This window comes from Aulonocara sp. 'chitande type north' Nkhata Bay, linkage group LG23, assembly GCF_057382095.1.
Source record: "Aulonocara sp. 'chitande type north' Nkhata Bay isolate Kocher_YH1m ecotype deep benthic linkage group LG23, A_spYH_male_GT1.1, whole genome shotgun sequence".
Taxonomy (NCBI): Eukaryota; Metazoa; Chordata; class Actinopteri; order Cichliformes; family Cichlidae; genus Aulonocara; species Aulonocara sp. 'chitande type north' Nkhata Bay.
In genome coordinates this window covers 14,181,611-14,199,028 of record NC_141365.1, presented here as the reverse complement: position 1 = coordinate 14,199,028, position 17,418 = coordinate 14,181,611, and the positions used below count along the sequence as shown (strand labels likewise).

Here is a 17,418-nt window from a genome sequence, read left to right as displayed (position 1 = left end):
TTTCCGTTAAATGCCAGAAGCTTGGCCTGTATGTTAAATACCTCCATCAAAACGAAGAGGCCGGCAAAAAACAGCAGCGTGGCCCACTCCACTCGGTGCAAGATGATCTCAAAATCCTGAATGTCTGCCAGAACCAAAAGCCAGAGCGCACCCAAGATAGCGATCCAACCTGAGAGAGAACAAGAAACACCATCTGACATCTCCCTTTACAGCAGGAAAACATGTTCATATACATAAAAACTCTGAGCACTGACTAGCAGATTTTCACAGATTTATATTAGCAGATTGCTCACACAGTAAAAAACAAAACCTTTATCACATGTTACACATGCAACCACTGTTTTTAAATATCTATCCATCTATCCATCTAGATAGATAGATAGATAGATAGATAGATAGATAGATAGATAGATAGATAGATAGATAGATAGATAGATAGATAGATAGATAGATAGATGCCATTAATGATTAAAAAAAAGAAACTAGCTGGTCTTTGACTTTCTCTCAAATGGATGAATTTTTATGAAGTTTGATGGATTTGTTTTTAAGGTCCCACCACAGGATTTCAGTCAGGCTGAGGTCTGGACTTTAACTAGACCAGCACCTTGATTCGTTTCTTTTTCAGTCATTCTGTAGAATTTTTGCTGCAGTGCTTGGGATCATTTTCCTGTTTCATGAATCGGTTTAGGCAAGTTTTAGCTGTCAGAAAAATGGCCTCATATTTGATATGAGTTTAGTACACTTTGGTATACAGAGTACTTCTTGGTCAGCGTTTGTAGTGTTTGTGTTTGTCCTGATATCATGTGTTTGGTTTACTTCAAACATGTTGCTGTGCACTATGGACAAAGATCTACACTTGGGCTTCATCTGAAATTGTTCCAGAAGTCGTGTTGTTTGTTTAGATGTAGCTTTGAGAGCCTAAGCCTTGCTGCCATGTTTGTCTTAGAGAGAAGAGGCCTTCTCCTGTCAACTCTTCCAACCAAGCCATACGTGTTCAGTCTTCTTCTAATTGCTCTGTCGTGGACTTTACCATTTTAAATGGCAACCAGGGCCTGTAGACTCTGCAATTAAACTCTTGGGTTTTTTCCAGTTACTCTGAGCACTGGACAATCTGAGCTTTTTGGTGAATTTATTGGGATGTCCAATTTTTTGGAAAACTGGCAGCTGTCCTGGATAGAATGAGCCTTATAACTGTTCACTGATTGGTGGACAGCAACAGTTGCTTGGCATGGTGTTAACACACACCTGAATGACCCAGACCAGCAAACCACCACAACGTCTGCTTTTATGGAGGTGCTCACGCTTACTGATGATCAATCAGCTGCATTTGATTAGCAGCACAAGGCTGCTACTTGCCCTCTTAATTCCTATGGAAAAAGTAAGGATGCACTTGGTTTTTCAGCACGTTGCAGAGTCCTGTGAAAACTACATCCACAGTAAGGAGACACTAGATCAGGGGTCCTCAATCCCAGTCCACGAGGGCCGGTGTCCCTGCAGGTTTTAGATCACACCTAAATCACATGATTAGTTCATTACCAGGCCTCTGGAGAACTTCAAGACATGTTGAGAAGTTAATTTATCCATTTAAATCAGCTGTGATGGATCAAGGACACATCTAAAACCTGCAGGGACACCGGCCCTCGTGAACTGGGATTGGGGACCCCTGCACTAGATGAACAAAACTGTCTGAGAATATTGAGAATATTTGGGTTTTGGCACATGTACTCAGTAGGATCTAATAAACAGATCATCGCAATGAAGTGCTACCCGCTGGAAACAAAGACCAAAGTATTTGGTTCGTCTGTGTGGGACTGATGAAGTGTTCATTATCACACAAATGTCATTTCATGACATTGCATTCAGGTGGATGGGAGTTGGCACCAGCCTGCTGATATTTACAATCAGTGTTTCTGAATGAGGGAAGGGGGTGCATCCACTTGGAGAAAATTTGATTAAACAGGTGAGCACCAGTAATTGCCTTGGGTGAGGCCTTAGGGGAAATAATTTCACAACTAAAGGGAATTAGTGAAGAAGGAAGTGCCATGGAAGGACACAAAAGAGAAAGCAACAGAGGGTGGTTTATGTTCAGAGAGGCTGATAAGAAGATGGAAAAACAAACAATATTGCAGTTTAACAGCATGTTTACATGTTAACAACCTGCTAAATTTCTGTTTTTATCACCAATTTTAGTTCTCCAAAATGCCTTTACCCTGAAGGCAATAATAAAAATGAAAAAATCATCATAAAGTTAAAAATAGAAAGTGATTCTGAACAGCTGGGCAATGCGAAATGAGGTGCAGAGAGAAACATAAAAAGTTACATATCAATATTCAGTTTTGGGATTCGTAGCTTCTGTTTTGCTCAGACTGCACCCACCTTACATGTATAATCCATACACTGCCTAATTTATTTATTACATTCATATAGCCTTAACCAGAGCCTTTAATTCATACTTCAGTGGGGAAACAAAGAGACCCTGCAGAGGCAGGATGACCAAAGTTCATTAGGCAAATAGCATGAGTCCAAACGGGGTAAACACAACAGGAGGAACAATGAGTAAAGTGTACACAGGGCACTTTGGGAGATAACGATTTAACAGACTGAAAAAACACTAAGGAGAGGAGCATAACAACACACAGGAGACACTAATGAGAGCAGGAAAATGAACACAGGAGGGAAGTACAAACACAGTGAGAAAGACTGAAGGAACAAAGACAAAAAATAGGAATTTAAAATTAGCCAGAAGGGCAGAAAAACAAGTCCCGTATGTGAGTGACTGCTGTCTGGGGTTGTTTTACGCTACGCCTTTAAGCACTTCTTTTACCAAAATACTCAGGTACTGATGAATGCATTGGGGGGCTATTTGGGGTTCAATATTTTGCCCAAGGCCTTTTTGTCATGCAAACTGGAAATCAAAGCACTGATGATTGAATTGGTAGATAACCTGCTCTATGTCCCAGGCCACAGGCTCCCCTGAGGTTCTGGCCTCTTCAGGAGTATCCTGAACTACCATCAGGCAGAGTTATGCGAGTCTGTAACAACATTACCCTGGCCGTGCATGTCAAAATCACATGAATGCCACGATCCACAGGGATGCTGGGCACTCATCAAGTGTTTCAGTGTTGCAGCTCATCAGTGTAGTTTCATTTGACACATTTTAACGCTCAGTTAATGAAAGTCAACTTCCGCCATAAACTTTAAACTAGCTCTGGTTCAGCTAACGGAAAATAATTACAACTCCACTTCATGAATTTCTATTTCTCATCACTGTAAAGACACCTTTGATTTCCTCTGTGCTGATTTTTACCTGATCTGTCTTCTGTACGGGAATAAGCCGCAGACACGCCTAAAGAGCTCTCCAATTAAGAAGAGCTTTAAGGTGAGTCTGAGCAGCTGACAGCTGCTGGGAGCACAGCGTCTGAGACAAGAAATATGCTGTAAAAACGTTTCATCACTGCTGTCTTTAAGGCATAGACCAAAGAAAGTGAACACAAGGCATCCTTTAAATGTTAGAATTTAACCAACATAAACAGTTTCAGTCAAATAAAAAAAACTAGAAATTCTCATGAAATTATTCACAAATTACAGATGTAACCCACAACACTGCAGACACATTAGAGGGATCAAACGAGCAGCCAATAATCAGACTGAAATGAAATCTTAGCGTGTAAAGTTAATGAAGCTTTAGTGAGGCTCAATTTTTAAAAGCCATGTAAATGAACAGCCTGGGACTGCTGCAGTAGTCGAATCTGACTCTCACCTGCGTGTAATGAGAGCTGTGTTTGGACCTGCTCCTGTCCCTCCACGGGGACAGAGAACATGCAGCTGTGGGGTCATTCCCATTTAACAAATGTCGCGGCGCAGCGACCTGAGCAGCACCTGTAATTAACCGAGCGTGTTTGGTGGCTGAGTGGCCTCAGCGGCGAGGTGGGGGGATGACAGCAAGTGTATGATGACGGCCATCTTCATTTAGGGACAGTGTTAGCATTATTAAGATGCTGTTAAGATCAAGGAAGTGGGACAGAGGATGAGGGAACGTGGTGGGAAAATAGAAGAGAGAAAGAGAGGATGGGGACAAAACACATAACAGCAGTTAAAAATAAAAAGATACACACAGATATACAAAACACTGGGAGTAAAAAGATGTGATGGCAGATGATATGCTCAGTGCATCATGGGAAGCGCTCCAGCAGCCTAAGCCTATAGCAGCATGAGTAAAAGATGGCGCCGGTGAGGTCGGCTGCCGTCACGACTGCTCCGACCACTTTTTCTTTGTTTTTTAAGTTAGTTTTCAGCGTTTCTAAATCGGCAAAATCATCACCATTGGGTACATTAGGTATGACAGTGACACTCTTGTTTCTATTGGTATACAATGTACTCACAATTCGAAGTTTTTAACTCCGGATCCGAGCTGGCCGAGTGAGATCTCGAGGGAGAACAAAGGGAAGCCGCGGCGGCCTAGAGGGAAGCAAGCCGGCGTCAGGAACAGGCTGAGAGCTCGTGCACACCGCACACCTCTGCCTAGCATCCTGCTCGCCAACGTCCAGTCACTGGAGAACAAGCTTGACGACCTCAGGGCCAGGATAAAGTTCCAGAGAGACATTCGGGACTGCAATCTCCTCTGCTTCACCGAGACATGGCTGAACCCAGCGGTGCCGGACCACGCCATCCAGCCGGCCGAGTTCTTCTCGGTTCACCGCATGGACAGGACACGGGACTCGGGGAAGTCAAGGGGAGGCGGCGTGTGTTTAATGGTGAACAACAACTGGTGCAACAGTGCGAACGTTGTTCCTCTCACACGCTCCTGCACACCAAATCTGGAACTACTGTCCATCATGTGTCGTCCTTTTTATCTACCTCGGGAATTTACATCGGTCATTGTAAGTGCCGTTTATATTCCACCACAAGCGGACACGGTCACCGCCTTATGCGAGCTGCATGAGGCACTCACACAGCACCAGACACAACACCGGGACGCTGCGCTTATTGTGACGGGGGACTTTAATAGCGCCAACCTCAAACGCCTCAGCGCCGAACTTTTATCAACACATCACCTGCCCCACCAGGGGTGAAAGGACACTGGACCACTGCTACACTACGGTCAAGGACGGCTACAAGGCACAATCCCGCCCTCCGTTTGGCAAATCTGATCACGCCGCCATCTTCCTCATGCCAAAATACAAACAAAGGCTGAAACAGGAAGTTCCGGTTCAGAGGAAGGTCGCGCGCTGGACGGATCAATCGGTGGCCGCGTTACAGGACGCACTCGATGACGCAGACTGGGGCATGTTCAGAAACAGCTCCGACGATGACGTCAACGTGTTTACGGAAGCGGTTGTGGGATTCATCGGGAAACTAGCGGATGATACCGTGGAGACAAAGACTATCACAACGTTTCCCAACCAGAAGCCGTGGGTGGATAAAACCATCCGCGACGCTCTGAGATCCCGCACCGCTGCCTACAACACGGGACTCACAACGGGGGACATGGACCCGTACAAAGCCGCGTCATATAACGTGCGGAGGGCGGTAAAAGAGGCGAAGCAGCGCTACGGGAGGAAACTAGAGTCACAACTCCAACAGAGTGACTCTAGGAGCCTGTGGCGGGGACTAAGGACAATAACGGACTATAAAGCACCAACAACCGGTATGACGAACGCGGCCGTGACTCTGGCAGACGAGCTGAACACTTTCTATGCTCGCTTCGAGGCTGCAGCTAAGGTCTCCAACAATGCTAGTGTTAGCGGCGGTAACGGCTGCAGACAGGAAGATACTGCCAGCACCGGAAACGTGCTCGTCATCTCCGAGCATGAAGTAAGGAGAGCCTTCAAAAGAGTGAACACCAGGAAAGCAGCAGGACCAGACGGCATCCCAGGTCGTATCCTAAGAGACTGCGCATACCAGCTAGCTCCTGTGTTCACTGAGATATTCAACATCTCTTTATCTCAGTCGGTGATCCCCACATGCTTCAAAGAGTCCATCATTGTTCCTGTCCCGAAGAAACCCCACCCTGCTTCTCTCAATGACTATCGCCCTGTAGCCCTCACCTCAGTAGTGATGAAGTGCTTTGAACGCCTGGTCAGAGACTTCATCATTTCTTCACTACCAGACACACTGGACCCACTACAGTTCGCTCTCTCATCTCCTCCACACATCACTCACTCACTTGGACACTAGAAGGGGGAATTATGTTAAAATGCTCTTCATAGACTACAGCTCTGCATTTAACACCATAATTCCCTCCACACTCACCACCAAGCTGGAGCATCTGGGACTCAGCTCATCTATGTGTCAGTGGATCTCCAACTTCCTAACTGGCAGACCACAGGCAGTAAGGATGGGCGGACATGTCTCAGCCTCCACCACTCTCAGCACTGGAGCCCCCCAGGGGTGTGTTCTGAGCCCCCTGCTGTACTCTTTGTACACATGACTGTGTGGCCACTACCAGCTCCACCACCATCATCAAGTTTGCTGACGACACCGTCGTGGTGGGCCTGATCTCTGATAACAACGAGACGGCCTACCTGAAGGAGATTAGGAATCTGGAGAACTGGTGCCAGAGGAACAACCTCCTTCTAAACGTCAGTAAGACAAAGGAGCTGATAGTGGACTTCAGCACTAAGCAGGAGAGGAACTACCAGACCCCCGTCATCAACGAGTGCCCAGTGGAGAGAGTGGACAGCTTCAAATACCTCGGAGTTCACATCACGCAGGACCTGTCATGGTCCTGTCACATCAACACCGTGGTGAAAAAGGCCCGACAGCGTCTCTACCACCTCAGACGCTTGAGAGACTTCCAACTGCCCTCCAAGGTGCTCAGGAACTTTTACTCGTGCACCATAGAGAGCATCCTGGCGGGAAACATCTTAACCTGGTTCGGGAACAGCACCATGCAGGACAGACGAGCTCTACAGAGGGTTGTGCGGTCAGCTGAGCGCACCATCCGCTCCGAGCTCCCTGACCTGCACTCAATCTACAGCAGGCGGTGCTGGACCAAGGCCAGGAAGATCGTGAAGGACCTCAGCTATCCCAACAACAGACTGTTCTCTCTGCTGAGGTCAGGAAAGCGATTCCGCTCCCTGAAGACCAACACAGAGAGACTGAGGAGGAGCTTCTTCCCGCAGGCGATACGGTCTCTCAATCACACCACCACACAGTACTGACCCACACATATGGTTCTTACACACACACTGGACTTTCTGGACTTTGGTTTTGCACAACACTGGTCACTATATTCTTCATTTCCGGTTAATACTTGTACAGCTGCTGTTATTGTGTATATATTTATTTATATTTAGATTTCTTCATACATTCTTATATAGTTCTATATTGTGTATTGTGTATTTTGTTGTACAGTTATTTTATTTTCAACTTTAATTTATATATTTTATCTTATTCTTTCCCAGTTAAATTTACCCTTCATTCTAATTTGTGTTGTACAGTTATTTCATTTTTAACCTTAATTTATATTTTATTCCTTCCTAGTTAAATTTACCCTTTTTAATTTTTCATATTTATTTCCTATCTTATTCATAGCCTTTTCCTTTTTTGTTTTCTTTAGGTCACGAGCAGTTGTCCAAGCATTTCACTACATATCGTACTGTGTATGACTGTGTACGTGACAAATAAAATTTGAATTTGATTTGATTTGATTTGAGTAAGGGATGTTTCCACAGCAGTGGTACCTGATAGCTGAAGGCTCTGCCTCCCATTCGCAAACTAGAAGCACAAATAAACCTGCAGTCTAAGAGAAATGCTCTGTTAGGATAATATGGGATCTTTAAAATATGACAGAAACTGATTATCCAGGAGAAAGGTTTTAAATTCAATTCTGGACTTAACAGGATGCCAGTGAAGAGGGGGGAAATGCGGTCGCTCTTTCTACTCTCTGTTCAGGAGCTTTTAGTTACTCTGAGATGGGGTGTTTCTGATTTTGGCAATATTGCACGATTTTAAATGTATTTTTGATAGGAAGCATTTTTCATGTCTGTGGCTCTTCGGGGAGAACCCGGACATCCAAGTAAATTGGATCTTTCAAAGAAGTGGTAGTAAAGGTGGTAATCCATGCCAAGCAGCACGAATCAGAATATTAGAGATGACTATTTCGCAAACTGCTGTGAGATTGTGTTGAACTTGATAACCTGTTGGTGATAATCTCATGTTAACTCTACATGCTGCAGCAGATATTGGATACTGAGGAGCAAAGTCATGGTGTGCTGTACTCTCCTCTTTCTGTCTTTATCTGTCTTTGGGTTACTTTATGTTTTACGTCATCGGTTTGTTTTCTCGTGTGACTTCAAAATCAATGCCCAGCTCACATTAACTTTAATCTGTGATTGTATGCTTTCAGATTTGCATCACTGAAGTGTGGTTTTAAGCTATATTTTACACAGCATCCTAACTTTTTATTATTTTGTCTTTTCCTTTGATCTCGTCGGATTATTTGCTTGCCTTTCATGTGCTTTCTTTACTTGTTTCCTGGTTTCTGTTTTTACCTTTTGTAGCTGTTTTCTTGGACTTTGGTTCATCATTTTATTTTATTCTAAATTCTGGACCACGTCTGTACCTTTGTGCAATCTCCTAACACAAACAGCTGTAAGTGGTTAAAATTTCTTCTGGAAACCTAAAATAATAATACTTAATTTTTAAAGCAGCTTTTTATGTTTTTGGCTTTAAGGAAAAAACATGCAAAGCTGTCTCTATTAAGAGAAGCAGAGACATATGTGCAATTATGCATCTATGGAACAGCAGAGACAATCTTTCCAGCACTCGCTGTTGTTTAATCAACATTTTATAATATACTGAAACAGAATGGAATAGATGCAAGTCGTAGTTACTGCTTAACCCTGATCCAAATATATAACAGGCGCATTGGTTAGTCAAGCACAAACCCTGACCTGCAGACCTATTATCAGCATTGAAGGAAATGATCTTTGGAGAAGCTTTGGAAAAGTGAAAAATCCCACCGGGCAACAGAACCTTTCTCTTGTGACTGTGATTACACACCTGAGAGAGTTTTTAAAAAACAGAGAATTCAAAGGGATCGAGAAAGCCCGAAAAGAAAAAGGGATTTGATTTCCAGCAGTATGCCTGAACATGTGGATCCACTGGGACCCCGGGTTATCCGGCACTGCTCAAGAGGTGCAGTGAGAGCTACAGAGACAGAGATTTCCACTTGAATGAGGGAGAGAGCACCTCATCTAGCTGTAGGGGAGGCAGTGGGTAGCAGCTCACTGTGAGAGCAGGGATAAAAGTCCAAGCCAGAGGGGGGGGTGCTGGGGGTGGAGTGAGACCGCACCGCAACAAATCAGGATTCAGATTTGGGGGGAAAAAACTGAGGATTGTAGTGGGTTAAGGTCGTAAACTAGGCTTCATGACTTAATTAGATAGAATAGCAAAATAATAATGTAATAGTAATATAATGGTTCGCTATCACACACACACTCCAAAGGATGTATGAGCAATTACAGGGTTCAGTTTCTTGCGCCAGACTGTGAGGAGCCAGGAATCAAACCACCAACCTTTGGATTAATAGGTAATCTGCTCTCCCCTGTGGCTCAGCAGCCATTGACTCATGAGTCATCTGAAACAGTGGAGGGGAGTTTCCACAGCAAGCTCCTCCTGTGTGTGTCTGGGTTTTGAATGCTAGTTACTCAGAATCTGATGGATTCATAGAACTTAAAGTTTAAAGCCCAGATTCAGGGTTCCTGCGTGGTCTGCAGGTTCTGCCCAGACTATTAAAAAAAAAGGTGCTGCTGTTGGTTCCTTCAGCTTCTCCTCTGCTGCAGAGTCCATGAGAGTCATATATCTGCTTAAAAAGGCAATATTTGCTAAGCAGATGATGAATTGCTTTTGAACGAAATGCCACAGGGAGTTTGCCACACTGAGGAGCCAGTGTGACCAGCTAACTTACTTCCACCTATAAACACTTCTGCAGTAGACCCTCAAGAATAAAGTGCACAGTAAAAGTTTTACAGGTGGCATAGCTCCAGAATGCAAAATGTAACACAACAGCAGCAATTAGACTTTCAAAGCGATAAGTATTTTACTCTTTAGTAAATATGTATATGAGGACGAATCAGTCAGGGGTGAACGGTTCTGAATGTAAGCAAAGAGTGTTTCGAAATCGTATGATGCTTTACAAAATGTATCAGAAGAGAGAGATTTTCTGTAAAAATGACATGGGAGCTTGAACAAAATAGAGATTCTGACATATCTTTTTCAATATGTTACATCTAGTGGAGGTTTGTCAAACTTTGCACTGCCTATTTTTGCCCCAAATTTTGGTTGAGTGTCTTAAGACAGCCTTTTGCAGCTTTACTGAAATTTTGTTCATCAGTACAGGCTTAGAAGCTCGTGGAGGGATGGAACACGGTGGCCTTAATTGCAGCTTTGTAGCCATGTAATTTGTTGGTTTCATTTGCTAGTCAACCCATTATTTACTCTCTTTTAAATTGCAAGGGCAGAGGAAGCTGTGCTTCATAATTACATGACGGAACCCATAACCACCCAGTGATGCCCGTAACAACAGTGCAATAATGAGAGAGTGCGGGGCTTACCAAGATCGAGATGAATGCTGGGAACGAAGGAGTTGAGAAAGAACATGAAGATCACAACGGCAAGGACGGACACACACTTCACCAGCAGAACTTTGTCAGTAATTCTGTGCTGCGTAGGAGGAAAATGTATTTTTTGTGAATGGTGGAAAAGCTGATGTTATCAGAAGAATGACAGGATTTGTCTTAAGCGAACTTTCAAAGACTAGACCTACTTCATTACTGAGATTACATCAATGCACCAGTCACAGTGATTGAGGAAAAATGTGTGAGGTGAAGAATCAAAGCCTACCTTCTTCTGCAGTTCTTGGATGTTTTGCTCCCAGTTCTTATCCTCCTGAGAAATTTGTCTGTCAGACACAACAACATTTAAATCTCACATTAGGCGAATGCACAGTGTCAAAAAACAAACAAACAAAAAATGGAAAAAGTATCATCTCATAGAAACAGGGTGCTTATTTTTAGCAGTTTATAACCGTATGCTGAGCGTTGTGTAGTGTGAAGGATTTATTTCTGCATTTCCTGCCCTTCAAAATTTGTATTTATTTTCTGTAATTGCTATGATGATCCGGAAAGCAGGCACAGAAAAATAGGAACAGGAAAAAAAAAAACTATTTCTGGACTGAACTGAACATGTCATGCTTGGTGCCATGCTTGTGTTTTAAATAATTAGAGGGGACCTATTATGCTCTTCTCCAGCTCCATATTTCTAATGTTGGGCTGCTAGAGTTTACAGCTTTGTGTGATTCAGAATTAGGAATAATCCTCATTTGTTTGAGCTTGGATTTGGAGCAGCACCTAGTTCATCCAGTGTCTGAAAAAGATATTTAAGCTCCTCCTTCCTTTAGCTAACTTTCTTCCGATATATTGATATTGCACAGATCCAGGAGCAGTCTGAAGTCTGAGCTTCAGGGTCATGGGTCTAACATACATGCACTGACGTTAGGGAGACACACTTCTAGATTTATACTTAATTTCAGAAGTAAAAACAAATGCCGTATTTTTCGGACCATAAGATGCACCGGATTATAAGGCACATTAAGCGAAACAAAACAGTCAGATAAGTCAAACTTTACTCAGTTCATTATACTAATATAGCTGTGTCGCTAGCGATCACGTAGCACATCATTATATACCAGCTAGCCCAGCTTCAGTAACGCTACAAACGTCACTGCTGTTTAGTTTTCTATCTTCATTCATGTTGGAAGTGATAGCAGAGCTGTACGTTTGAATTTTTTCAGGAATCTCTCAGTCAGAACATGCAATATCATGTTTAGGTGGAAACTAGCGTGCTAACTTCCTGCTAACTTCTAACTCAGTTAAATTTAATAAATTCTGTTTTCATGGATGCCTGGATGTTAAACTTAATTGTTACACCTGGCAAAGTAGCAACGCTGATTAAAGATGAAAGAATTTAGACAGTTTTTAACTCTCAGTGATGCCGTAGTGTTTGTTTGACTTGGGGCCTGAAGCGGATGGAGTTTGGACTCAGATTACTCCACGAGGCTCCTGAGTACAGTAGCCATAACGCTCCGACAATCCATCAAGCGGTGTGGCTTCGTAGCTTACCAAAGTCAGACTAAAACATTTTTGACAGATTTCTGAGCGGCGTGTACTACATAAAATCCATTCGAGATCTGTAAGCACAACCAGAATTCATACATAAGGTGCACCGGAATATAAATGGTAAATGGCCTGTATTTATATAGCGCTTTACTAGTCCCTAAGGACCCCAAAGCGCTTTACATATCCAGTCATCCACCCATTCACACACACATTCACACACTGGTGATGGCAAGCTACATTGTAGCCACAGCCACCCTGGGGCGCACTGACAGAGGCGAGGCTGCCTGACACTGGCGCCACCGGGCCCTCTGACCACCACCAGTAGGCAACGGGTGAAGTGTCTTGCCCAAGGACACAACGACCGAGACTGTCCAAGCCGGGGCTCGAACCGGCAACCTTCCGATTACAAGGCGACCTCCCAACTCTTGAGCCACGATCGCCCATTGTCAATTTTTGAGAAAATTTAAGGATTTTAAGTGCGCCTTATAGTGCAGAAAATACTGTAACAGTGGAAGTGGAACGTGCAGTTACAGTGTTACTATTGCATGCAAGAGTTTTATATGATTGCTACTTTGTAACCGACCACACATCGCGGTGCTATCGTGGCTATGTCACATTTCTAGGCTTTAATGAGCCTTTTCCTTTTTCCTTTGTTACTACAGCGGCCCCTTGTGGTCAAAGTCAGTCTTATTCGTCTGTTTTCTTGGTGGTCTCGATGTGTACACCAGCCAGGTTGCGTCAGTGACGTGTGTCATCATCCCAGGTCTTTTGTTTAGTTTTTATTGAGTTCTATCGAGTTCTTCTTGTGTTCTGTCACCTGTTATTATACAGTGGAACCCCGACTTACGAAATTAATTTGTTCACAAAGTATTTGCAGTGTGTGCTTTCAGTAATCACACCAGCCATGAATTCTCTTGTTAAATCATGTATTATTGATTAGTACTGATAACTGCATCTAGTGAAAAGATCTGTACGAAGCAATATACAGCAGGTTGGCTTTTGAAAAACGACATTAACAGTACAGACAATGTGATTCTTAATGTTCTGTGTTCTTGTGCTTTCTTTAACCTTTGGAAGGTCTTCATCATGTTTCGCAGCAGACTCTCCAGGTTGAGGACTTTTTGCATTAAAAGACATTTCACAGCTGTCTCCTCTCGGCTGGCGGGGTTTATGCGCTGAGCCGTTTGCCTCCAAACCAGGATCTCATGCTTGAGTTCTGCAGGGCAAAGAGAGAACGGCACCTGTTCAGTGCATGTACGACACACAGACTTCAAAGTTACAGTGATGAAGCTCAGCAGCAGAATGCAGTACGCTTATAACGGATATTTGTCTGGTAATATTTTCTACAGCTGAGAGAATATGGTGATGTTTTCAGTCAATATGCCCAATATGTGAGCCCCCACAGAGGGCCTAATGCAGCCTGGCGATGGGTGCATTGACCAACCCAGGAACCGCCAGTGCTCAAACACAGATACAGCCTGAGGATATGGGACCCTTATGTAGATATCAGTAGGTGCCATCCTTTTTCAGGAAGGTTGCTAGGTGACCATAATAGGATCTAAGCAGTGCAGGGGGAAAGAGGAAATAAAAACATTTCCTGTTAGCAAATCTGCACAATTACCAGCCGTGGCGGGGGGTTTGAGCTGATCCAGCCACATGCACTCTTAGCAAGACCAGGCTGGCAGGAGAAGAAGAAGAAACTCCACAGGGTCAGATTTAGGCCAGCATCGAACGGTCACCGTGGTGATGGGTAAAAGCTTGCTTTAGTTTGCCCGCTGCTCAGTGTGACAGAACAGCTCCGAACAGTCGGTGTTGCTCACAGCTTAAATGTGAGGATTGTGGTGACCACTGAGCAGCCTCATGGTCTCTGCTTCAATCATCCCATGCTGGGGTCATCTCAGAGGGGGGAAGTCTGATAGTGTGGGTAAACAATGATAGGAGGTGACTGTGTTTCCGGAAGAATTCTTAACAGTTTCAAACAAATATCTTTTTTCTTTTATTGTTGTTGTTGTGTTTTGTTTTGTATGCTTATTATCTATCTCCCCAGAGTCTTACAAGCCAGATCTACAGTAAGACAGAATGATGGCGGACAGTCATGCTCCAAACCACCACAGTCTGTCATCCTTTCTCTCTCTCTGAACATTGTTCCAAGTCTTCAGGGATGGCCAAATCATTTTCTTTCCTGTTGCTGGATAATTAAGAAGATACATAAAAGGGCTGTGGTACACCAGATTAGATGAATAGTTTTTTAATAGAAAAGAAAGGAGTCCCGTGTCGCTATCAGGCTGCTCTCTGGATGAGTGAGTCTGTTCACTGCCAACTAGTCAGAGCAACTAAACATCAGAGTAAAGGGGTTTTCTCACATGAGCCATGTGGTGTCGGACACACTGTGAGTCACCAGACCCTCGAGGGATGTTAGCTGGTGAAAAAGGAGATAAAGGCATTCTACCCCAGTAAATGATGTCTGAGTTAGGTTATCATCACAAATACTTTTGAATTTTAAAGGTCAAAAAGTTAGTTTTATCAAATTGATTGTAAACTTTGTTCACCAAGAGGCCCAAACTTTGGCATCGAGGCTCTGAGCTCATGTTTCCACTGCTGAATCCCGTGCAGGTGTGTTTTTAGAGTTTCTTTAACCTGCCTACATTTGAAGAGCATCTGCAAGCCACTTTGCAACGCATCTTCACCCCACTTCATGTCAAACCTTTATACTGCTGCACTCCCCACTTTCATGCTCACGCGTACACATGGAAGGGTCCCACAGCCCTATCACCAAATATACCGTTATGTGAAAAGGTTTTTCACAGGTTTCACAGTAGCTTGTAGATTCAGCTTTAGTTTTCTTTTTGTTAACTTTAATACTTAGCATGCTAACACTTGGGGTTTTTCCAGTTTCTCTGAGCATTGCACGGTCTGATCTTGGGACCGTCCACTCCTCGGAAGATTTTGGGTTCAACAATCCTGAATACTCAAGAGCAAAAAACTGCACAATTTTTGTTTTTACAGAGGTGTTCACATTGTTGATGATCAGTGCACCTGACTTACCCTCTTATTCCCTATTCAAAGAGTAAGGCTTTACCTGCAGAGAGTCAGGAAAACTTTCTTTTTCACATATAAATGACTGCAGAGGGAAATGAGCATCTTTCAACTGTAGTGGTCCCGACTGAGGTAAAAACGTTGAAGACAGAGGTGGTGGATGGATCGAAGCAGCAGGCAGAGATGGAGGGCAGCAGCACTGCCACTGAGGCTTTTATATATGATGTGAAGAGATTGAAGAATGTTACACGTGCATGATGGGCAGCTTGGTTTGACTGTCGAACTGGATCACAGGCTTTGTTCCAATTATAAACTTTTTTTTTTAAACCTTGACTGATGTGGAAATCTGTATCACCCGGCTCTGAAGACTACTCTTCAGCAAAAAGTATGAATATTTTACAATTCCACTCCCTTCTCAATAAGGCGAACACAGTACTTTTTTTGGTTATTTTGTATGTTTTTGTTTTTTGTTTTTAGTATAAAAAGGAACAGGGAGTTCTGTCCTGTGTTCCTAAATAACAAACCTTCAGGAGAGGCTCCATTGAGCATGACCTTTTCAGACCTCTCCAAATTAAGTAACCTACTTTAAATAATACAATAAAAAAAAATCACGCACACACACAACCATGAACTATTACATCACACACACAGAATCTTTTTGCAGCAATATATGATCCAGAAATGTAATATCGGAGATGGCAGAGATATCTAACAATGTGAGTGGAACAGTGTGGAAATTGAAAAAGTGAAAACTGAAGGCAGCACGCATCTCAAGTGGAAATTAGAGGGATGAGGCTGTAATGCCGAGTTAATTATGTTTGTGTGAGGCCAGTGCCTGAGAAGGTTTATTGGGAAGCTATTGTGTGCAAAGATGTTATTGGGAGTTAATACTCTTCTTAATAATACTCAAAAACCATCACAAATGATTTCAGGTTGTGCTGTATCCAGCAGGTAACTATATTTTTTATAACTCGAGTCCACTCAGCTTAATAACCATCTAAAAAAATATTTTTCATGTAGAAAAACATAAATTAACCCAAAAAACTACTTTTTAAACTGAAAAAATGTTAAACTCGGACATGTGACATCACCATTTTGATTGTTTGAAACCATGTTTGACCATAATCAGTGGATCTGACTGAGAAACAGAGGGATGCTGGTAGAGTAGCATCTTGTCAGTCAAAGCTCCGCCCTAAGACACCACAAGTATTATCATCTTTTTTTACTCTACTGCAAACATTAGAACATTAGAGCCAGAATTCATGAAAGTTAACTTTCTTACAGTGTTTAAAAAATTACAAAATTACATGTAATTACATGTAATTATATTACTTAGAATTTTTTGAGTATAGGTGTCACCCTCAGCAGTCTACAGGATTAGAGTATCAGTCTATGAAAAAAGCAGTGCTACTTACCAACTATTTCAATGGACTCTTTGTTGTAAAGTTTTTTGTTCCAGTAGAGCATCCGCAGGAAAGGAAATGAGGTAAAAAGGACGAGGCATATTCCGAGGAACATGTAGCCTGTGAAACTGGCAAAATCAATCCCCTGTAGGAAACATAATGAAAATGTGTTAGACATTTGCCGTCTGGTCGAATTTCACCCAAACGTGACAAACTGAGCCTGGGCTTAGGCAAAAAATGTGTGCATGCAGCGATGGACTTTTATGGAGAGACACAGTGTGAAAAAAGTCGTGTGGTGTTCTGAGGAAAGAAAACTCAGAGTTCAGGAAAGCAGCTACCTAAAGTGTCCTCCCACACAAGTGCATTATAATGATGTCAGACTATGTTCCTTACTATATAAAGGGCCTTGAGAGCACTGAACTCTTGAGGATAGCAGGAGGTGCATTCACACTCCAAACTGTAAGTATGAGCCGCACAGCGTACCTGGAATTTTTGATTTAAGAGCGAAATGACACAGAATTTGATTATTGCACACAAATCGGTGCGATCTACACTCTCCTTTGTAATTCCTGCTGCTCTATTTTCCTCGTCGCTTCAGTTTCCCACGCTGTCAGATTCACTTCACTCATCAGCCTCTGTTCCCCGATCAACCCTCCTCCTTCCCGTCTCCACCTCACTCACTGCATTTCACTCTTTATCTCCATCAGCCATCTGCTCCACCACCTCTAGCCACTATCTCCTGCCTTCATTTGGGATTCTGCTCACTGATGGTCCTCTCATGTGACTCCCAAAAAATACATTTTTGGGATAAAATTTTCCTCTTTTTTTCCAAATGGTCTCTCCCTGTTGTAAGGAAA

At 43.1% G+C, this 17,418-nt stretch overlaps 1 protein-coding gene across 2 annotated transcripts in view; it reads right to left on the bottom strand.

The window, feature by feature from the left end:
- The window catches only part of oca2 (oculocutaneous albinism II), a 64,659-nt gene that overhangs the window by 20,152 nt on the left and 27,089 nt on the right, over positions 1–17,418 (bottom strand). For both annotated transcript variants that reach the window (XM_086282429.1, XM_086282430.1), the window contains 5 exons: positions 16,574–16,706; positions 13,191–13,338; positions 10,849–10,906; positions 10,560–10,668; positions 42–169 (listed from right to left, as the gene is read on the bottom strand). In XM_086282429.1, coding sequence (XP_086138555.1) covers positions 42–169; positions 10,560–10,668; positions 10,849–10,906; positions 13,191–13,338; positions 16,574–16,706 — 576 coding nt within the window. The remainder of the gene's footprint in view (positions 1–41; positions 170–10,559; positions 10,669–10,848; positions 10,907–13,190; positions 13,339–16,573; positions 16,707–17,418) is intronic.